The sequence below is a fragment of the Lycorma delicatula genome, chromosome 8, assembly GCF_047948215.1.
Source record: "Lycorma delicatula isolate Av1 chromosome 8, ASM4794821v1, whole genome shotgun sequence".
NCBI lineage: Eukaryota > Metazoa > Arthropoda > Insecta > Hemiptera > Fulgoridae > Lycorma > Lycorma delicatula.
The window spans coordinates 130,298,451-130,323,809 of record NC_134462.1 but is presented as its reverse complement, the minus strand read 5'-3'; the positions used below and the strand labels follow the sequence as shown (position 1 = coordinate 130,323,809).

The 25,359-nt window shown below is 28.0% G+C and overlaps 1 protein-coding gene across 9 annotated transcripts in view; it reads right to left on the bottom strand.

The window, feature by feature from the left end:
* Window positions 1–25,359, bottom strand: part of DIP2 (disco-interacting protein 2) — a 651,591-nt gene that overhangs the window by 17,085 nt on the left and 609,147 nt on the right. For 8 of the 9 annotated variants that reach the window (XM_075373056.1, XM_075373055.1, XM_075373059.1 and 5 more), the window contains 10 exons: window positions 23,268–23,529; window positions 22,582–22,816; window positions 21,716–21,855; window positions 19,247–19,464; window positions 18,854–19,066; window positions 16,926–17,157; window positions 10,381–10,511; window positions 4,535–4,781; window positions 3,407–3,546; window positions 402–529 (listed from right to left, as the gene is read on the bottom strand). In XM_075373056.1, coding sequence (XP_075229171.1) covers window positions 402–529; window positions 3,407–3,546; window positions 4,535–4,781; window positions 10,381–10,511; window positions 16,926–17,157; window positions 18,854–19,066; window positions 19,247–19,464; window positions 21,716–21,855; window positions 22,582–22,816; window positions 23,268–23,529 — 1,946 coding nt within the window. The remainder of the gene's footprint in view (window positions 1–401; window positions 530–3,406; window positions 3,547–4,534; window positions 4,782–10,380; window positions 10,512–16,925; window positions 17,158–18,853; window positions 19,067–19,246; window positions 19,465–21,715; window positions 21,856–22,581; window positions 22,817–23,267; window positions 23,530–25,359) is intronic. The other variant, XM_075373057.1, reaches the window with a different exon arrangement.

The following is a 25,359-nucleotide window of genomic DNA, read 5'->3' as shown; positions in this document are numbered from 1 at the left end:
TGTGTCATACTACTATTATTAACAAGGTTAAAATATAATGGATTTTTTTTTAATTCTAGTTGAATACAACACGTACTGTAATTCTAAAGCACTGACATTTTATGGTTTAAAAAATTAAAAGGTCCAGGTTTCTAGGCCATGCATCACGACAACATTTTCAGGTTTACATATTAACAGGCCACCTTGAGTGTTTTAGGTTTTGTTCAGAGCCATGCTTCAATTTCAAAAGATTCACAGTTTTAGATCAGTAAAAGTTACATCCACAATTACAATGATATTAATAACCATTTGCATCATTAGTTTGTTTAGAAAATAACAATATTGGATAATAATAAAAATTAGATTATACATTTAATAAAAAAAGTACTACATCTTAAGCAACACATTATTCAAGAATTTACCTAAAATCGAGGTAGGCAAGCATTTCAGCAGTGGGAGCTCTGTACATTGCAGTTAATTTCTTTTTTGGCATGTCATCAGTGTCCAAGGTAACAGGCCAAGATTTAATGTCAACTACATTACTTGCTTCCTAAAATCATTAACAAAGATTTATTACAGATACAAGAACAATACGAGCAAAGTTTATTAGTAAGAAAATTATTAAAAAATTTAATTACCAAAAAATGCACACCCAAAAATCCTTTTTAAAAAAATAATGTAAACGTATCATTAAAGTATAAATGATTCATTCTTATACGATAAAAATTACTTAGATATGTTTGGATATTTTTAATATTATAAATATCATTTTATAGTGCGTTTTAAATTTACTGCAGATAAAAGTCATTTCTATGCTTCATTTTATCTGAAGATCTGTGAATTAAACATCACTGACCGCTTTGTGAATTGTTACAATCTGATGCTTAAAGAAAATTTACAATTTTTTTTAAATTTTCACCTGTGACTTTACAAAAGGGACGTAAAAATTGGGGTTTACCAAAATTTTTAAATAAAGGTTAAAATTGTACCTAATATTATTTAATTTTTTTTGCTTTCATAGCAAAGGGGAAGCAGCTATGCCTTATCTGGAATATTCTAAATTTGAAACCTAGCAGTTCTTGGCATACTTTATGTCCTACAAAATTCATGTTGAGGCTGGTGTCTTAATTAGTAAGGAATTACTTTCTTGGAGAATAATGATGTTCATCACTTTGGTTGTTTTTGATACGAAAAGATCTTTCATTTTTAAGTCTGAATATTATTTCCATTTCTGTAGGTTGGTGGTATAGTGGTATATTTTTACCATTAAAAAAAATATTCTACTAAAATTCATTCATCTAACTCAGTGAAGAAGGAAAAGCAGGCAACAACTTCACTCCTCAGTTTTCTCAATAAGTAATGAATGCTATGCTCATTATTTTTTAAGAATGATATGACATTCTCAGAAATGACTTGTTCATAGGAAGCTTATATAACTGACTCATTATTGCATTTACAGATAGATTAAAAAACAAAAAAAGATGATTTACAACATGTAAAGTTAGGTCAACAGTATGATTTCATACAAATGCTGCTGAATAAAATTAAACTTTTGTTTAATTATGCCAAATGCCCTACCACATGAAAAAAAAAAATCGATGTCCACATAAGGGAAGTACTGCACAATTTCTTCAAATCATATGAATTCAACTAGTGCATTAAACAATTATATTATTTTTACGTTGGTTAAATCAGTTGCTGAATAGTTTTTTCTTTATTTTTTTTTTAAATGAAGAGTAATCAATTATCTTCCATAAACATAGGAATGATTTAATGAAAAGGAATAATATTAGAAAAGGAATGGACTTAAGGAAAATTTTACTGAATGCTTATGTGTTAGCTTAAAAAAATAATACATATCACACTGGAATGATAAAGCTAAATTTCTCCATTCAAAAATATCCCAATCATTAAATATGTGTTTCACATTTTTATCCAACCATTGATTGTTTCATGATCAACTTGAATTTCTTATTATATTCTCTAAATTAAGCATTACCAAGGAGGGAACAGCTTTCACCCCTTATCAAATGGTGTAATAGAGTGCAACCCCATTCTTCAAAATAGAAAATCTGTTTTTACTTTTTCAATCTATTAACAACATGAAACTTGTATACATTTTGTTTGTTTTGAAAGCAATATCAAACAGAAATACTTTTGGAGTTTTATCACAGGGTTTTATAAAAAGAAACTTTTCTATAAATATTCAAAAATATAGTCATGAGCTGTTTTATAACAGAAGTACATACGAGGTGTGATCAAAAAATACGGTGAATAATTTTTTATTAAAAAAAGTAATAAGGTTACACAGAATTCGATTTAATCTCCATCAAAGTACTGTCCTTGGCTAATAATGAACTTATCCCAATATTGACTCCATGACTAGAGGCATTTCTGGAAGGCATCTTTCAGCTGCTCGGTCGTGGCCTTCTCAATGTCAGCAATGGTGTCAAAACGTTTTCCTTTAAGCACAGTTTTAATTTTTGGGAAGAGCCAAAAGTCGCTTGGTGCTAAATCCAGTGAGTATGGCGTATGTGGACAGACAGGAACACTTTTTTCGGCCAAAAACTCGCGAATGAGAAGCGAGGTGTGACATGGTGTGTTGTCGTGGTGAAAAAGGAAGCCATTGGTCCATTTTCTGGTCGCTTTCTTTGTACGTCGTCAAAAGTTAAAATGCTTTGAACGGATCCGTACGAGATGTTGAGGTCTTCCAATAGCTCTGGAATAGTCATTCGCCTGTTTGAACGAACCATTGTTTCCACTTTTTGCACATTTTCAACTGTTTTTGAGGTTACTGGATGTCCCGCACGCTGCTCGTCTTCAACAGACTCATTTCCATTTTTAAATCGGTCATACCACTTGTACAGTCTTCAAAGTTACCACATTATCACTGTACACCGATTCTAACATTTCGTGAGTTTCTTTGGCACTCTTTTGCAACTTAAAACAAAACTTAATGTTAATGCGTTGTTCAAAATCCATGCTGCGCGACAGACACGATAAACACAACCTCGATCTAACGGCTCTGGCAGCTGACTGGAAAGCTCGAACGTGTTACAACTTGTCCCTGCCTGTCTCAGTTGATCATGCTATTGGACAAATTACAGCATATGGATGTAGCGTCGGCAATTGCCGCTATTAAAATTCATTCACCGTATTTTTTTATCACACCTCGTATACTTAGGTCAAGATGTTAATCAAACAGTTAAATTTCAGTGAATTTTATAACTTTTTACTAGTCAATCTTGTTTCATTATTTTTAGTAAATGGTAAAAATCCAGTTTATACATAAACTTTAGTGAAAAAAGAGTTATAAACTCAACCAAGTTATAAACTTAACCATGCATCCAAAAATTTTCTTTTTATAATTTATTTTAGCAGGCAATAAACAAATTAAATTAAATTAACATAAATATGAATACTTTACCTTAGACTTGAGCAGTTTAATTACATTCTGATTTGAAAGGACTAGTACAGATTTACTAACATCTACAATCATCCTAACAGTTGGTAGAGTTGTCTGCAAGTTCTGTGGATGAGGGGGTCGAATGGTCACAGGTACAGCACCTTTAATACAATAAAAAAAATTACGATAAAAATTAGTTATTAAATCAAACAACAATATTTACAATACATTATTTACTTCACAATATATATTTTTTATTATACAAGCTTAATTAACAGTAATCAATAAAATAAATTTTGTAATGAAAATAAAAAAAAAGAAGAATTTTAATAATATTTCTCAAGAGAAAATCATCAACCTCTACGCTTTTATGTTCTTATAACCTGTTAAACCACCAGTATCTGCACCAGTTTAACGCTATGTATGTTCAGTTTTAATTTTTCCCAAGAAATCATTTTATTATGTGCTATTATTATCTTTTATGACTGCATAAGATCACTTCAGTCACTCCATTATCCAAGTCTCTTTGATGGGACTGTTTTGGGCCTTGTGGTCCTCCCAGTACTTTTTCATACATTCTGATCTTTGTGCCATTTCTAGTGTGTTGAAAATGTTCATGTTGTGAGTTTTTTTCTTGTGAGTGTGAAGAGAGTGTTTTTGTTCTTGATTTTCTTGTTTCATTTTATCTTATCTGTGGTATCTTCTGGTGTAAGGCCAATTTCCTTCACATCCTCTCTTATTTGTCTATCCAACTGCATTCTGTCTTGGTGTTTTTGAGTAGAGATTGTACTATACTAGCTGTTTCACAAGTCCTGAAACTTATGGTTTACAGACAAATCTTCTACTCATGTGTAATAAACATGATATATCTGAAAATATTTAAAAGATGATACAGTTACTAATGTGAGGTATTGACATTACAATATGCCTAAGATATTCTTTTAAGCATGTAACTAAAACCTCAATTAATTACATTTTCAAGAAAAAATAATAATTTTATAATCTTACTACAAAATTCTGTAAAATATAAGTAATAGTAGCTGATTAAGAACAATCCATAGCGGAACAAAGGTGCAAAAAACATTTTTTTAATAAATAATAAAATTTATAAACATATGAATCAAAAATAATAATAATAATTCAACTGACCGACATATAAACAGCCATAAAAAGCACAAATGAGATCAATTCCTGGAGGAAAAATTAGAGCAACATGATCACCAGTGTTGATTTTAGCACGTTCTAAAAGCAATGAACCTACACGTTCAGCACGTTTATGTAACTGAGAACATGTTAATAAACCAGCTACTCCACCTTTCGAATTAAGGAGTGTGAATATTACATGTTCTGATGTACTGACTGCTCGCCATTTAAGAATTTCTGATATAAACTGGTACTGAAACAAAACAAAAAATAAATACAGTGTACCTTAATAATTAGTGAAAAATATTGCACAAAAAATCAGATAAATAAATGTTATATAAAATTTTAATTATATTAAATGTTGCGCCGTTCTCAGCCGACCACGCTCGCCCTGCACCGATGACATGCCAAAAACGACACAAAAAAAAATGAAAAATGAAAATGTTTTACAAAATTATTACCAAAATTCTGACTTTGTTTGGTCTTTTGAAGGATCTTTTTAAATGAACTGAAATAATGCTAAGAAATTTGAATCTAATATAATTACATACAATACAAGTTACAATGTCAGCTTTATTTTTTATTCATGAGGTTTGACACGCCTCAATGTAATCCCACATCTTTTTAATAAAGCATAAATATTATACATTTAAATATATTAGTATAATTGTTCTTTAAGTACTATAAATTCCAACATAGAAGTTGAATCTAATTTTGAATACCATTTAAGAGGATGAAGATAATCTTCCATATAAATAGTTTAAAATTTTGTAATGATGATTATACTCTTATACTCCTTGCTAATTAAACGTTGTATTACGTGTTTCTGAGAATATGTATGTAAATCATTGTTAACACTTGCCATCAGGAGTTAATGCTTTTTTAATTTATAGTCAAGTCAATGGAGACTCAAAAAGGTCTTAACCTCAAAAAAAGATAACCACATCAAATGAAATTATTGGAATAGATTCAGAAAAGCACATAGAATAAAAGTATGCCCTAACAGATATGAGCGAATAACTATTTAATTTGTTTATTAACAAATTAAGGAAAATTTTTTAGTTTTTTGCCAATAGTGGCTTTAATTTTAATCGCATGTAAAAATAAAAAGTACTATAGATAGCTGAGGAAATTTTGCATAAAAAAATCCCCAGTTACTTTTTTCTACAAGCAAAACTAAGGGTGCTAGCAAATTTTACAATAAGCACCAAAATCACGCTACGATGAGATGGTAGAGTAGCTGGGAAACTTTATTACCTTCTGGTTTACAGTAAAACTAAATGGATAAATTAATAATTTATCTATAATTTAAGATTAATAGAAATTTAAGATTAATAGTAGAAGGAAGATTAAAGAAAAACAAACCAACATACTTGGCGTTTATAGACCTAGAAAAGGCTTTCGATAACGTAGACTGGAATAAAATGTTCAGCATTTTAAAAAAATTAGGGTTCAAATACAGAGATAGAAGAACAATTGCTAACATGTACAGGAACCAAACAGCAACAGTAACAATTGAAGAACATAAGAAAGAAGCCGTAATAAGAAAGGGAGTCCGACAAGGATGTTCCCTATCTCCGTCACTTTTTAATCTTTACATGGAACTAGCAGTTAATGATGTTAAAGAACAATTTAGATTCGGAGTAACAGTACAAGGTGAAAAGATAAAGATGCTACGATTTGCTGATGATATAGTAATTCTAGCCGAGAGTAAAAAGGATTTAGAAGAAACAATGAATGGCATAGATGAAGTCCTACGCAAGAACTATCGCATGAATATAAACAAGAACAAAACAAAAGTAATGAAATGTAGTAGAAATAACAAAGATGGATGGACTACTGAATGTGAAAATAGGAGGAGAAAAGATTATGGAGGTAGAAGAATTTTGTTATTTGGGAAGTAGAATTACTAAAGATGGACGAAGCAGGATCGATATAAAATGCCGAATTGCACAAGCGAAACGAGCCTTCAGTAAGAAATATAATTTGTTTACATCAAAAATTAATTTAAATGTCAGGAAAAGATTTTTGAAAGTGTATGTTTGGAGTGTCGCTTTATATGGAAGTGAAACTTGGATGATCGGAGTATCTGAGAAGAAAAGATTAGAAGCTTCTGAAATGCGGTGCTACAGGGGAATGTTAAAAATCAGACGGGTGGATAAAGTGACAAATGAAGAGGTATTGCGGCAAATAGATGAAGAGGTATTGCGGCAAATAGATGAAGAGGTATTGCGGCAAATAGATGAAGAAAGAAGCATTTGGAAAAATATAGTTAAAAGAAGAGACAGACTTATAGGCCACATACTAAGGAATCTTGGGATAGTTGCTTTAATATTGGAAGGACAGGTAGAAGGGAAAAATTGTGTAGGCAGGCCACGTTTGGAATATGTAAAACAAATTGTTAGGGATGTAGGATGTAGAGGGTATACTGAAATTAAACGACTAGCACTATATAGGGAATCTTGAAGAGCTGCATCAAACCAGTCAAATGACTGAAGACCAAAAAAAAAAAAATCGATAATTTCTTAATTTTGCTAATAGAAAAAAGTGTTCGGGAGCTTTTCTGTGTAAAACTGTCTTATTTTTCTACTGGTGGTATTTATTTTTTCATAAGATTAAAAATAAACGCAATAAACAAAAATCTAGATTTTTTTTCAGAAAACACTCTTTTTTAACAAACAGCAAGAAATTTGCAAAATCAATCAAATCTAAGATTAAATATTGATAAATGTCATACTTTTATGTAAATCTACAAAGTTGCATAAAAATTTGTTTATAGTGTCATTTTCATATGTTTACAAATAATACTATCTTACTTCCTCCAACTCACTGAAAAATTAACGTTTTTGAAAAACCATCTCTGTCGTTCTTAAAATGAATGTTTTACCTTACAAATAACAAGTAAAATAATTTTATATTTCAAAAAACAGAATTAATAGTGATCACTTTTGAGCGTTAGCCAAGGTACCAAAACATGTTTTTTCTAAAAAAAAATGCAATTTTCAAATGGCGATAAATTAACAATTAAATAAGGTACAGAGATATCCCTTATGGAACATGTAGCTATATACAACAAAGCTCAAGAACAGAATGCTACATTTTTTATTTTTGTAATTTGTTTATTGTTATTTGTTTGTTGTTTATTTGTTTATTTTATCAATTACTTGTAAATTTTCACAATGCATCTGTATTAACGAGCAATAAGAAGTTAAAAATACTTCAAACTTTCAAATTTGACAATTTATAGCCTTGAATCCATACCATTTTTGAATTATCTCTAGTAAGAACATAGTTATGAAAGTTTATATATTGCATATGCTTGAGTTACGCTACTTATGTATGAAGCTATAGTGTGATTTTGGTGCTTATTGTAAAATTTGCTAGCATCCTTAGTTTTGCTCATATAAAAAAGTACCCGCGAGGTTTGGTGTTTTTTATTTTTACATGCTATATAAACAAAGCCGCTACTGGCAAAAAACTAAACATTTTTCCTTAATTTGTTAAAAAACAAATTAAGTAGTTAATCGCTCATATCTGCTAGAGCACACTTTTACTCTAAACAATTTTTCCGAACCCAGTCCAATAATTTATTTGTTGTAGTAAAGTTTTTGAAGTTAAAATCTCTATTGACTCAGCCATTAACTTTATAGTTCACTAAATACTTATATATTTTTTTGTAGTTCGGGTCATGTTTTAAACAGAGCATAAAACTGATTGCTCATTTAAATTAAAATTTATATTCTGTATTTTAAGAAAATTTAAACACTAGTGATGTGGGGTAAAAGATCATTGTAAAAAAGTGCTCATGTTTAATTGAAAATTACCTCAATGAAAATGCATTACATAATAGGACAAAACTTACAGACTTGAATTTCAGAATTATACAGAAACAGGGAAAAGGTAACACTCAACATAAAGCTTATAATAAAAACATTAACAAACTCTTTTTAGTTTTTCATGTTCCTTCATTTTTTTATGTTAATAAAATATTAATTTATATTATAATTTGCACTTAATAAAGTAATGAAAAAAAATTATATCTCATGTTTAATTCTTTAATTACATCTTTGGTTTTGCAATCTAACTGTATAGCTATATTTAGAGTAATTCAAAAATATGATACTGACAAAATAATTAATTGTGTTTCTAACTGAAAATTTAAAATAAAATAAATCTTGAAGAATTTTAAACAGAGCATAAAACTTTGATTGCTCACTTAAATAAAAATTTTATTCTGTATTTTAAGAAAATTTAAACACTAGTGATGTGGGGTAAGGGATTATATAATCCCTTAGAAATTATGTGTGTTCTTAGGTATGATTTAGATAGATATATCAAATTAGGTGACATATAATTATATTAAAATTTCAGATAGAAATGATAAATTTTATTTCAGGGTACTTTCTTGTACGCCTATTAAATTACATATACACATTTTTTGTTGCACTACATCTAAACTTATTTCACTTGAAAGTGAGATACGATTCTCCAGTTCTTTAATAGAGAGACAGTTACACAATTGCTGAAATATTAGCTTTTATTAACATCAAATCATTATACAATTATTAATTAAAACATCTTACACAAAATATTAGGATAGAATAAAAGTCCCTTTATTACCCATACTGTAGATCAGTGTTATTCTTATCTTCATGAGTTGCTGATTAACAAAAGTTTCAGACTTCTGGTGTGTCACATAAATAAAAGTTAATAATAATTAAACTATTCCGTTTAGTGAACTCTTGTATACTGGTTACAAATGTTAATTTTGATCTTATGGTGTAAAATATTCAGTTTTTTATTATTGAATTATATAATGAATAATTAGCAATGAAAAAAAAAAACATACAGAAAAAAGAAAGATAACATGAAGAGATATATCTAAAAAAACGACAAGAAAATGAATATGAAGAGGAAGAAAATGTTAAGAACAAGGGAATAAAAAATTATGAGAAAATGATAAATATAAAGAGAAAGAAAATGTTAAAGCCAAAGAAAGAATAGAAATATTAAAGCGAGGATGATGAATATAAAGGGAGAGAAAATTTGAAAACTAGAAATTGTGTACACAAATTAAGATCAGAAGAATTATATCAAACCAAACAGAGATTAAATGATTGGCAAGAAAAAACAAATAATCTGACTTAGGGAAAATATTGTCCGACAATATCAGAGCAGTAAGAAACTAAAAGATAAGAATTTTTTGCAACTTATTAAAGATTGTACGCCGCCTCAGTGTATATGTTGTTCTTGTGAGGGTCTATTCTTCAGTTACTCTATAGTTAAGTTTAATGTAGATAAAATTAAACAGAAATTAAACTAGAAAATCCAAAAATAATACGATATTAAATTATAATTTTCAATTAATATTAAATAATCAGATGTCTCACCAAATCTATTATCCTTATAAGATCCAAACATTTAATTAATTAAAATTTCATTTGGCTATAACTCTGGAATTGATTAAAATAAGTACCACTTATGATATATTGTTGAAAAGCTCTCAGTGAGGGCTTTTTACTGCAGTTAAGAAAAAGTCCAAATCCAAATTTTTTTTGATTTTGGGCTTTTTTGAACACTTTTGGTTCAGTCAATTGAAGTCAAAAGGGAAGGTACTTCCCTATTGATTTATCTGTATGTACATATGTCACACCAAAAACAGTCAAAATGGATCAGAGATGGTCAAAATGGATACTTTTCCATTGAAATCTTTCACGATCACAATATTTCCTTTACTTCAAACAAGGAAGTATGAAGATAATAAAATGCCATAGAATTGATAGAAAAAATGATAAAAAAAGGAATAAAAATAAGAAATTGGAAAAAGTTAATTATAAAATAATTCACATTACCTTGCGAGCAGAATCTGATTCTTCGTCAATTATTCCGATGTCCCGTCCCTGAGCAGAAGCCAACCGGTTACCCTGGACAATATTTCCGACCATGACAGACGCTGGTCCTATATCTGTAACAGAATCCCCAGCTGCCAAGCCACATTACAATGCAAATATTTTATTTTATAACTATTTAAAAATAATAGGACTTCATCAGTTTTGGACCTTCAAAAAATAAGATCTTACCTTTGAAAACAATAAAATAAAACTTTTAATCAACTTTTCAGAGATTTTTCATACTTAATCTTTTTATTCAAAATTATTTTTTTTTTAGTTTGCAAGGTAAAGGAGGTAAGGGTTATGTCAGCTTAAAGATATCAAACAATCTTTATATAGAAACAAATAATTTTTTCCTCAAAAATGTGAGCAATTATAAGACATCCTACACAATAAAGAGAAATTAAATTCAAGAACAATTGATAGAGATAGAAGAACATAAGACAGAAGCCGTAATAAGAAAGGGAGTCCGACAAGGATGTTTCCTATCTCCGTTACTTTTTAATCTTTACATGGATCTAGCAGTTAATGATGTTAAAGAACAATTTAGATTCGGAGTAACAGTACAAGGTGAAAAGATAAAGATGCTACGATTTGCTGATGATATAGTAATTCTAGCTGAGAATAAAAAGGATTTGGAAGAAAAAATGAACGGCGTAGATGAAGTCCTACGCAAGAACTATCGCATGAAAATAAACAAGAAGAAAACAAAAGTAATGAAATGTAGTAGAAATAACAAAGATGGACCACTGAATGTGAAAATAGGAGGAGAAAAGATTATGGAGGTAGAAGAATTTTGTTATTTGGGAAGTAGAATTACTAAAGATGGACGAAGCAGGATCGATATAAAATGCCGAATTGCACAAGCGAAACGAGCCTTCAGTAAGAAATATAATTTGTTTACATCAAAAATTAATTTAAATGTCAGGAAAAGATTTTTGAAAGTGTATGTTTGGAGTGTCGCTTTATATGGAAGTGAAACTTGGACGATCGGAGTATCTGAGAAGAAAAGATTAGAAGCTTTTGAAATGCGGTGCTATAGGAGAATGTTAAAAATCAGACGGGTGGATAAAGTGACAAATGAAGAGGTATTGCGGCAAATAGAAGAAGAAAGAAGCATTTGGAAAAATATAGTTAAAAGAAGAGACAGACTTATGGGCCACATACTAAGGCATCCTGGAATAGTCGCTTTAATATTGGAAGGACAAGTAGAAGGAAAAAATTGTGTAGGCAGGCCACGTTTGGAATATGTAAAACAAATTGTTAGGGATGTAGGATGTAGAGGGTATACTGAAATGAAACGACTAGCACTAGATAGGGAATCTTGGAGAGCTGCATCAAATCAGTCAAATGACTGAAGACAAAAAAAAAAATTCAAGGTTTATATATACAGTATCAGTGATTCATGTTTCAAATTATGCATTTGAAAAATTATAATATACAATTAGAACAGATCAGAATAAGACAAACATCTTCATTTGTTGTTAGAAGTTTATTAAATAACATCAATGATTATGTTTGATAAATACAATGACTATGAAGAAGATGAAGATATTTTAAAAAATAAAAATTTGTTATCCAGAATGATAAAAAAACAAATAATACAAAAGAACTTCGGCTCAGAACTGATAAAAGAAGATGATATAAGATCTAATAGAGTATTCTTAAAGAATAATAAAAGAATTACTTATCATTCATTTTCATTAATATTAAGCAATTCTTTAAAACGTAATATTAGGTCACAAAAAGGAAAGACAAACTTAAGCTAAATGTTTGAAGAGATATTCAATCATTTACAAAGCAAAATAGCAGAATAAATAAACTATTAAAATTTATTCATAACATTAATAAACTAAGGAACAGAACTTGACTTCAGAGGAAAGAGTAAAGAAATCATAAACCAGAAAAATCTTTACTTTGAATCCACCAGAAGCAGTAACCTAAGTGTTTCAACAGGAACAACTCTTGACTCTCTTTTAACAAACAACCTGATCGCTATGTGATTTTTTCTCTTAAATCTCACAAATGCTAGACCATAAGAGCATAGTGAAATATCAATATATTAATACTAAATATTCTTTCTCAAACGAAATTAAATTGGAACAGTAAACCAGATAACTGAATCTAAATCTGCACTTATTAATGTTAAATATTAGTTTTTGAACAAGATATATAAATGTCTTTCAAACAGAATCTTAGAAGCAGGCAAAATAAAAACAGTGAATTTTACCAAGTTTTGTCAGATTCACACAATATGAAATCCTTAATGATTTTTTACCAAATATCATATTAATATTTACCTGATTAAATAAATAGATTAAAAGTATCTTATTCCATTAATTTTTTTAATTTCAAATAGGACTTGCTAAGAAAGCACTTAGTACTTTGAAACATGTAATTAACAAGAATAAATATGCCTTACACATAAAATGTTATTAATTGGTATCAATGCATTTTCAATTATTATAAAATACTCTTTACTACGGCAATAAAGACTATTTGTATTAAATGAAGTACTACATTTATATCTGCCTTCAACGTTGCTAATCATTTCAAATAAAAAGTACTTGTCAAACACAGTGCTCTTGTGGTTCTTAAGTTCACATGTGCTTTTTTTTTATAAATACATAATCTAGTAGGGTTTATATTAAAACAAAAGTAAATATTATTTAATTTAAAAAAAAAAAATACAATATACATAAAATTTTCCGTACTTAATTATATATTTATTATTATAAAGTAATGATGATTATTACTAATAAGAAGTTAAGTAGTGTTAATAATATCTGCTTATGAGTTAATTTTTATTTCAATAACATCTAAATTTTAGAAAACAGAACTTCTTTCATTTGTGAACTATTAGTGCACTAATATTGTCTAATTGAGGATGTACCATATTTTGCTAGCTATAGATATTAAATGGTTTTATGATTCTCCATTTTAAATTTGCTATGTCTTGTAATTTGATAAAAATAATAAATACTATGATTCAAAAAAGAAATGAACTGAAAAGATATTTTACATTAAAAGAAAAACTTCCAGCTATAAAACTTTATGAAAAAACGAAATTAGTTGAAGTTCACTAATTAACTAAGAAAATAAAATAATGGCATTCAAAATTAACATTAAATAATAACCTACAGATTAAACTTACAATGATACGGTTTATTCTACAATGTTCTCACAGTTATGCAATACTACAACAGTAATATTTCAATTTCATAGAACAATGCACATTTTGTTTAACCTTTTTGGGACTAACATAATGTAAATCTTAATTCATGGTCAGACTGGGTTAAAAATTCTGTTAGTAAACATGGCAAATTCGTTGTATTCATGTCCAGGATTTATTACTTCTCATTATGGGGACAAATCACGTAATTTATGTAATAAGAGTGAAATAATTGAAATTTTGCTAAATGAAGAGTCAGGTGATGAATGTGAAAGTGAATGTTTTAGCGATACTTTTGATGATCAAAAGTATAAAACATATTTTACATGTATGTGAATGAGGTTAGTTTTGGTCTGTTTGTTTTTAATGAAACTGCATCAACTTCTAATAATAATAATTAATCAAAAAGAAACAGAAATTGAATCTGAAATCCCAATTACAATTTCAAGTGAAACAAATCCACCAAATAAAAGACAAGATTTAACATGTGTATCTCAAAGTAACCTAATAGTCTTTTAGAACACTGGTAACATGATTTTATTCTCTCTATCTACAGCTTTTAGCTGCAACCTATCAATAGTGCAAATAGTTCTTCTTAAAGCCAATAGAGTGCAGTACATGTCGGTTAAAGAACTATATTAGTCGCATTAACAAAATGACAGTACTCAAATGATAAAGTTCTAAGACAAGTTTACGTGACCATAGTGTGAGAACAGTTTACTGCAGTTGTGTAAGCGCAATGGCAATCCGTAAAAGTTTAAGTACATACTTATTCTGAATTATCTATCAAGCAGTTTTTTACTAAGAAAGTTTTAAAATTATGGAAAATTCATCCCATCCATCAGATATAGTATCAATGAATTCTATTTATTCCAAAAAAATTAAGAATTTAGTGAAGAGAATCTGTTTTGAACCCTCATAAGATACGAAACCAAAAATTATTAGCACAATGACTTCAAACAATGAAAAATGCAAATGAAAAATCTATAAACATTTGGACAACGAAATCTCAAGAAGACAGATTTTTATCCTAACACATTTTATAGATGGAATATTAGAGCCAGCACTAATTACAAAGTCAATAAAATAATAATTTTAACTGAACTGAATAGTTAGAATTGAGCAAAAATTAAAACTGTTTTAAAATGGTGGATTTGAATGTCAAATTATTATTGACAATAAATAAAAAAATTCAGGACCATAGTGGACGCTTTAAGATAAAATAGTCATAACAATACCAAAGAATAACACTTAAATATAGTAAAACCTAATAAAAACTGATGTGATAAAAATAAACAACGTTGATAACGTTCAACATTTTTTTAAACAATTTTTATCATTTGATCTTCAATTTTGATGCAACTTTCTTTTCTTTACTTAATTTCTTTAATTATAGATTTTCATAAATTTGCATATCTGCTATGCTAATGAAAACGACATTCCGTTTTTTTGCCAAATAAAAATGAATCATAACAGTTATAAATAATGGAAGTTCATATTATCAACCCATTTGCATTAACAAACAAAAACTTTACAGGATTGAGTTGTAAAACAATTCATTACTAACTGAATTTGACCAATTAACTGTCGAAATGAAATGGATAAACATTTTAATTTAATATTTATCAGTAAAATTAGACAAAACTTGGTAAAACCTGCTAAAACTGATATTAATTAACAATAACAACCAATAAATCTCCTTACATTATTATTAATGAATTAAAAATCACACTAAAGTTATTTTCTAAGACAAACACAGAAATACATCAACAAAAATTTGTTAGGTCAATTATATAGTTCTATTGTGATTAATCTTTTTAAACTTAAATTTACATGCAAATAAACACATGTAAGCGAATTAGTAAGAATAAAAAATAAACAAACATTAATACGTGCAAAAATAACATAAAATAAACAACTCAAAACAGTCACGGTGCAATAATAAATTAAAAATAAAAAAAATACAAAAATAAATTAACAAAATCATAAGTGTGACAAAACCTGTAATGATTACAGAGCTTTGATATAATCTGATAACAACAGATTATAATTCACTATTTCAGATTTATTTCATTACTTATTAACAGATATTTTTTAATCAATGTAAAAGAGATAATTTCCAAAGTGACTGATTATTCATTAACGTAATTTATAAATTGCGTTTATTTAATTTTGAAAAAACACTGAGAAAAATTTTAATGTAATTCAGTAATTTACAAACAGATTTTTAAGTAACAGAACTGTGCACTTAACTCTACTACACTTGCGTTCTTTATGACATATTTATTGCAATATGAATTAAATATAAATGAAGTTAACAGAAAAGGTAATAAACTTTATTAAAGATGCACTACATTGCAATAAAACAACAGTAATTACTAACACACTGCTCCCAATAACCTAGTATAGGTTAACAATTCCCCATAAACCACTACCTCTTTATGCAGATTGTTTATCTATTTACTGTGCAGTATGAGTAGCTCCTAGCTAAAGGATAATGCTGTATCAATGGAAATAGTTTTTTATTAAAATTAAAAAGCTGAATGGTAGTAAAGTTATGTATTTCATAATTTATGGACAGATATACAGTCTACATAATGGCCTAAAACCTATTGTTTTAATTTCTAATGTTCCTAAAAATTAAAAAAATAAAAGCAGCAATTTCAAAAATATCAACATAAGGAGAAATTAATGAGGTTTATTGCAAATATGATGAGACAGAAAAATAGGTATAATGAACACAACTGGACTTATTTTATAATTTTTAGATTTTTGTTCCTTGTCCTACACTTTTTTTTTTTTTTTTTTTTAAATGAAAACTGTAATCTTATAGGTTACCAGTTTCTTAATCACAGAGTTAAGAAAAACCTTTTTCCAAAGTTTTAAGATAGGTGCTCAAAGTGCAAAAAATACATTAAATGATTTATTAAAACATAAAAATAAATATAATAAACTGTGAAACTGATGGTATTTACTCGCTTTAAATTTTACTGAAAGGCTTCATACCACGGATGTAATGAACTAAACATTAAAAAAAAACGAGTTTACATTACAGCTCAATAGTATTGTAACTATGATTAATACTATTATGCACTGTCATCGCATTATAGACAACTGACCGAATTTATTACAAATATGTTCAACATATATTCTGTGCACAAAATCAAATAGTTACTCAAAACCAGTTGAATTGATTTTAACTTTATAAAAGAGAGACATGAAGGAAAAATCCATCACACAGTAAATACTGCACAAATGGATATAATTGTAACTATAACAGTAAAAATGCTGTACAGTTCTGTAATCAAAAACAGGTTGTATAAGTGAAGTCTACCTGGATGAACCTCACGTGGCTTGGGTAGATTGGTGACGCATGTATGTGGACACAGCAAGACATTGGCTGGATGTAATGTGCCTTCAAGGAACCGCCTTTTGCATTCTGATAAATGAATTCCTCCTAGTGGAGTTTTAGGTAAATAATTCGGAGGGACTAAAGCTAGACAATATAATCCCACTTGATGAATAGAATCGACTGCTTGTAGAACTCGTGACATCCATTGGAAACTCTGAAAAAAAATCGTAATATAACCAAGCACATTTTTAAATATAAATATTCTAATAATTTACAATAAATACGTATAAGTGTCATGAAACACACATAACTTGTATATACATGTGCTTCATAAATATATAATGTGTTACCAAAACACAACAAACTTCTGAATTATTTTTATTTATTATTAAACATACATTTTAAGACGTTCTCGATTAAAATCATTTATAAAGAATTCTAATTTTTCTCATCAGAACAGTAAGTAACAAATATATTTTAGTTTTTTTGTTATTTTTTTTTGTTATTTTTTTGTGGTTAAAAACATATCAAATTAAAAAGACACAATGTAAATCAAATATATTTAAAAGTACCCACACTTTTTTTAGTATTCCAATAAAGGAAATTTTGAAATATCATGGTCTCCACCAACAGAAATTATTAATTTCCATTGATGAGTTTAATACAAAACTATGGTGGGTTAAACCCTTTGTAAGAAGGAATGTTGTAGCCAATTGTCAGCAGAGAAAAATAAAATATTAGGAAAACCTACAGTTTGAAAGGAGACAAATGAAAATTAACTAACTGTGATCAAAACATTGTTACTATTATTAGAATCTATTTTGGATTCCACATGTAATCATTTTTAATAGAAAATGTTTCCAATCACCTCAGGATAAATATAGTAAATAAGTGATTAAGTAATAAACAAGCAATTAAATATTTTTAAGATAAGTTTTTGTCAAAAATTAACAAGATTAACAAAAGAAACAAAATTTAACATTTTATATTTTTTAAATGGAAATTTTGGAATTAAAAAATTTTTAATTTATTTTGCTGGGAATGATATCAAAAATAATTATTTTCTTAATGTAAATGTTGTTCTTTTTGTAAATTTAGAACAAAAATCACGTTCTTAAACAGTTTCATAATAAGATAAATAATCAGATATTAACTTTATTAATTTTGCTCAACAGAAAATGTATAACTTAACTAATTATGTCTTAGATGTTATAACTGTCAAATCATTTAGAGATGTTCTTAAAATGAGATTTATTAATTAAATATCAAATAAAAATTCATTAATTATGACTGTTCATTCAATTACTAATAGCTCCGTTAATTATTTATTGCTTAAATAAAATAATTGAATAAAATGTTTATTAAAAAACACAAAATAAAGGCTGTCACATAAGATAAATTATTTTTTTTTTTATTGTAAATAAATTAAAATTTTACACAAGATATAAGAACAAGTAATTAAATAATTTACTTTCAAATTTCTTACTGGAAATTAAGTTATATTTTAGTATCACCTTTTTAAACCAGTCAAATAAATAATTTAGTTAGACCCAACGTATAACAAAAATTTAGTGTTAGGCAATAAATTTTGAAAACAAACTAAGTTCCTTAAGGTGATTAATTTCAGGGTTTTTCAAATACATTTTTTTAAAAATGATTCTTTTTCAAATTATGGTTTAATTTCTTTTCCAAAACATTTTGTAGTTAGTAATGATAGAATTTTAAAGCTAATCAGAACGGTGTAAAAAAAAATGTAATCAAAGGGTATGTGCGATTTGTATTTTCTTTATTAATTTACAATAATGTTTTTGTTAGTTTTAGAATGAGTAGATCACTTTGTTCCACTGATACTTATAAAAAAAAAAAAAATTAATAGCATTACTTTTGTTACTTTGAAAGAAAAAAGTTACCTCTTCTTCACTGCAATCAGGACGCTGTTCAGCAATGACACAAATCCTTTCATCACGTAATACACGAGTGCTGAAAACTGCAATCCGTCCTCTGTAGATGAATTTCATTGGTTCAACTGCAAGGACGGTTGCAATAATATCATCAGCATTATGTTTACGACCAGTAACTGTCATTAAACCATCTCGAGAACCACAGACAAATACAAGGCCTCCCTGTAATACGTGAAAATATTTACATTTGTTAATATTTAAAACAAATTTATAAATTTAAACAACTACGTAATTTACATTATAAAATAACTAAGAGCATCAACACATTTAAAATTACTGATAAAATATTTTAATGTGCACAATATACCTTAAACTTAAATTGAAATATTTAGTATTACTTACCGGTCCTAAAAATCCAAGCAGCCCACTACGAACATAAAGTACATCACTAAGTGGTTTGCCATCAGCAAGTAACGGCTGAACTTTAAATGTTGAATTACTAAGGCCTGTCAATCCCCAGTACTGACTGCCAGTAGCTTCTGAACTGACACATATTTCACCAACCTCATCAGTCTTACAAACATATGATGTACCTTCCATTTTTACGACTACTATAACACCTATTAAACAATCAGAAAAAAAAATCAGTTTTCGATGCTCTGTAGTAATAGATAGATAAATACATTTTTTCCACTTTTTTGTTTACAGAAAATAAAACTTTGTTACTTAAACAATATTCATATTCATTATCACCTAAAACTTTTTTATAAATTTCAAAATACCACTGACATGTTACAGTTACTAACTATTTGTAGCCTCATTAACTGCTCTACAATTATAATTAATTACTCATCCACTAATTACAACACTATATGATGGAGTGCCTTATTATCTTTAAAAAAAAGCCTTTTCTATAATTTTTTAAGGTTATCACTTACTCTTGTCAAATAAACCTAAGCAATCTCTCATATAAACATTTATTTACAAAATTTACATTCACTTCTACATTGGTCAAGGTTAATAAATTTATAGATGACATTAGATTAATATATTATGGAGTTTGAATATCAGATGAAAAATTTTTAACTATATTTGCTAGAATGAATGAGAACCTATGTAAAATAGGTTAAAATACTTAAAATTTACATTTATCAAATAAAAAAACATTGCATCATTACAAAAGGAAAATGAAACGTAAACTTCAGTTTAATTATAATGAAAAAAAAGTTAATTAGTGTCCTATTAATCAGAAACTACCCAATATTGAAAACACGAAACAACCAATAAGAGGTTTAAGTAATCTCTTCATAAACAAAACATGGAGCTCTATTAACTTTTTTGAAATTAAGGTGAAAGTAATAACTTTCACCTTAATTTCATGTAGACATTTCATGTTTTAAGATTTCATGTAGACAATCAATGTATTTTTTTTTGTAATTTAAACTGAATGCTTTGATTATTTTATCTATTATAATTAATCTTAAAAATTGAAATAATTTTCAACTGATTTATATAATTTATTTATTAACAATATAATAATTTGCTAATGAACTAATAAAATGAGATATTCTAAAACAAAAACATCTATGCATAATAACATGATGTGTATTATTCTGATCTTATAAAAACGATATATACACATATAAGTTAAACTGTATATGTAATATATAAATTTACTATATATACAGTTAAATCTAAAAAAAATAAAGTATAACTTCAAAAACATACAACAGAAAAAATAAAAATCTTTCATTTCTAAAATTCATAAAACTAATTAATATTCATATTACTTGGGAGAATGTGATTCTCCTAAGTAATTACAATGTACAATGTTGTTACAATATTGTACAAAGTAATTACAATGTTGTATCGAATACTGCAAAAATAGATAAACATTCCTGCAAACAATATACACCACATGTTTAAACTTCAAATAAACTAAATTGTAAAAATACAACAACCCTGATATAAATAACACAATTAATTGATTTTTCTGATTAAAAAAAAAAAAACAATGTTTTTAATTGTATACATCATTTGTAAGTAAAATTTTAATAAACCAACAACCTGAATTGTATTCAACCTCCTTTCACCACCCGAGTTACTACCTTTGATTTTATTAATCATGTTAAACAATCACTGAGAGCAACGTGGCAAAGTGACTGGGCAAATACAGTCGATAATAAACTCCGATGGATTAAAGATTCAGTGTTGCCATGGGGCTCCTCTTGCAGAAAAACTCGTCATGAGGAAGTGGTCCTCTGCCGGTTACAGATAGGACATACAAGGATCACACACGAGTACCTAATGTCAGGAGGAATCGCACCCCTATGCACACAATGCAACTGCCGCATGACTGTGCACCACATTCTCGTGGACTGCATGTTTCTGTTTTTGCACAGTACAAGGTTACTGCAAAAAATGTAATATTATCATATATATTTTTATGCTAGAAGAGTTTATGATAATTTTTAACCTTTACTTGCAATTTTGATTTTTTTGGTTCTATGTCTTTAATTTCATTATCCAAGAAGGGATAATTTTTGCACAATTTAATTTAATTTTTGCACAACCTATCGGATTTGGTAAGTTTTATATAGTTTCTTTATTCTATTATTTTAACTTTTTTTTAAATATAAAAGTTCATCTGCTAATATCGCAGACTTCACCTGCGATATTAGGTATAAGTTTTATTTCAAATTTTTGACTTTTGTTTTAATAAATTTTTATTTTATGATTAATATTAATTTTACAACTTATAAGTTTTACTATTTTGGAGCTATTTTACCCTTTTATTAATAAAAATTCCAGGCAATGGTATTGCTCAGGCGTTTTTCACCCCCCCCCCCCACAAAAAAAAAAACAACTTACAGCCAGGCATGACTTGTCCACAGTCTTGTAATGTAAGAGAAGTAAGAGAATTTTCTTGGTCCACTCTGACAACTCCAAAACTGAGGCCAGACATTGACAAGACACCTCTACCAGTAGCATTAACACCAGCTCTTCCAGGACTAGAAAAAAAATATTATAGCCATAAAACAGGACTTAAAAGAGAATTAAATTCATAGAGAATTAACAAAATTATTATAATTCACTAATTAAAGTCGATTAAAAAATGACTGTCATGTAGGAACTAATTCAGAGTAAAATAAAAACTGTTACAAAGTACCCTCTCTAAAATTGCTCCAATAAATGAAACAGAAATTTTGTTATATTAAAATACTGAACTGAATACATTAATCAATTCTGTATGTACATGCAAACTGTATATACATTCAGTTTAAAATAATCTTTAAAAAATGTAAAGTTCAATTACAAGAAAAAAGACATTTAGTGAATTTAACTAAATAATATGACAATTAATTAACATTATAAAGAGGGAATAAATTGATGTACATATTATAACTATGGGTCCACTTCAGTAACTTGATGAAGAATTTATGTTAGTGTTAATTAAATTTAAAAAAATTTACAGTCTGAAATCTGCTGTCTAGAAATAATATTTAAAATGAATAAAAATTTGCAATGTCCATTCATTTAAACTCACTAACAAACGTTATTCCACAGTTAGTGAGTACTTCAAGTTGCAATAATAATTTTTTTCTACTACCAAACAAAAATACATTATACTTAGCAGATTTCAGCAGATAACTGTAAGAAAAAAATAAAAAATTAATTATTGAAAAATAAATTTTTAAAATGGTATAATAATGTATTAAGTAAAATAAATAACACACCGTCTGACAGAAACTGTGAGGCACTCAGTGGAACTGGCACATGGGCAGACTGCATCAGGTCGGAGACCTTTAGCCTGGAAGACGCTAAGAAACTGGTCACATGAAGAAAGTGACCATGGATTGGCACCATCACCGACAAGTAAAAGTCGAAGAGATGAAAGCGTTATATCTTTATGGTCTTTGGTAGCAAGAAGACCCCAATGTAAATCTCGAGATTTCACAACTGCTACACTCGCTATAAATAAGATATAAAAATTTATATATAAATCAAACATATTAATCATATAATGTAATTACAATGCATTAATTGAAAAAAAGGTGCTCCTAAATATAATCTACACATTGATATTAATGAATGAATTTCCTTAAGTTATTAGAATCGAGTAATTTTTTATCATTCAACCCATTTTCAGATTTCTACCATTTTTGTCAAGAATACTACTTGGTTTAAGCAAGGAAAATTAACAAAGCTGAAAAATAAACAATGTCTTCAGTTAGGTTTTTAGTAAACTACCCAATAAAATGCTTATCTTTATTGAATAATGACTGTCTGATCAGCATTACATTATAATCCAACTGATAAATCAGCTGTTTAGTAAACAGCTGATTTTAGTTTTAGTTTTATTACCTAGCAAATAATTAAAATTTTAAATATAATTAAAAAAATAATTTGGTAATTAACTAACCTCTATACTTAGTGATCATCTGCATCCAAGAAGCTGGATTAACCTTCATAAGAGCATAAGGTATAAATATAACATGCATTCCATTTAATACAGAAGTTAATACACTGTGCCATAGACCAGTTTCTCTTTTAAAATCTAATACGCAGACCATATTTTCACCTTCAGTATAATTACAAGATTGTGTTAACATTCTACAATGAGACAGCATAGCTGCTCTTGTAACAGTTACACCCATTACAGAGCCATCTCTATCTGTAGTATACTAAAAAAAAAAAAAAATCAAATACATAATATTATTGAAAGATAAAATTAACAAAATTTTTTAACTATAACAAACATATACTTACCACTAAAAACATAGCACACTAAACTGAAAACGGTAAAGATTGTTTTCTGACGTGCATATTTTTCCAAGATTTTTAGGCAATTGCAGAGGCTCTCAAAAGGATGACTAACAGTCAGATGAAAATGAAAAAACAAAGAACAAGGCAAAAGAGCATTTAAGAAAACTTGTTTGCACTGAAACTTCATCTATGGCAGACTTATAGGATGACATTCTCAATAAATTTAACTCTTTTAATGAAAAGATACAATCATATGAATGTAGCTACAGTTGTGATGCTATACAAATCTGATAGGTCTCACCTTTCACCTATTCAGAATAGGTGATAGATCTCATAGGTGATTGCATCACCTATGGATGATCTGAAAGGTCTGCTTAACTTCTGTAAGATGGCCTGTGAAAAAACTAAAGGCTGTCCATCCAAACTGTTCTTGAAAATGAATTCGATGATGAATATGTAGAAGATAGGCCTAAAAGATCAAGAAAATGGAAGAAATTCTTTGATGAATCTGACTCATCTAAATCAGGAGAGGAGGAGGAAGAAAAAAATATAGACCATAGTTTTCAAGGAAGCTTTGATATGATTCTTAATAAGATTCTTTCTGACTGAACAAGAGAATCACTGTCTATATTGAGTTTCTCCTTCTTAACAAATCTATGCAGATTGAATGCCGAGTAAATCACCACAGCAGCATCTTCTTAGCAGAAAATTTATTTAACTGATATTGAAGAATGTTGATATGTTGTTGTGTGGCTTTCACTTAAAGCAATTGAAAAAGACTACTATGAAATTTTTATGCTGTTATTATCGACTTTGCTCATATCAAAGCAAAATGTAAGCAGTTTTGATATACTACAGTTTTACTTATTTTAAAAATTTCACATATTAAGATAGCTTTTTAGGTAATATAACCTCTATATTATATTTGAAAACTGATGTTATCTATTAATACCTAACATCTTATTTTGAAAGATTGAATTTCAACTTTGTAATTACAGTAGTAAAGTATTAAAACTTAATGTAAGTAAACAGTAGGATGTATCAGTGTATAACTGTCTATGAAATGTTGTTTCAACATTTTGAAAGAAAGTGATCACAAACTTTTATGATTTATAAAGACGATTTAGTACGAATAGTGTTGGTTAAAAATTGGATCCAGGAAGAGAAGGGCGGGATAGGTGGGGAGAGCGTTGTAAATCCTGTCCTGATTACTACCAATACTACATTTTTTTTTTTACCCGCTTTACAGATGATACAACTGTACCTGTACATATTTATTTAAAAAAAGAAGAAAATGTTACATTAGCAGTTCAAAAAATGATTTACTAAATGAATTTTAACTTTCTATCTTTAAATTTGAATAAAAGATTATTATTAACAAATAGAATTTCCATTAATGATAATATTTCTGTTGCCCATGCTGTGAAATTTCCTTGTATTTTATTAGACAAATTCTTATGGGCTGACTGTAAATTATAGTGTTTTGCTTAGAAACTTCTAAAAAAAATTATGTAATTTATCATTACTTTTAAATATTTATTTATTGTCTATATATATATTTCTGTCCTAAGTATAATACCTGTTACAGACTCCGTCAAAAAGTTGTTATTATTATAGACCATAAAATTTCAGGTCATTATTTATACTCATAAATGGCAATCAGGCAGACATACTAGGTATATTAAGAATGTTAATTTATCCTTATAAATATATTGGTTGAAAAAAAAAGAAAAATCCATTTCTATCAA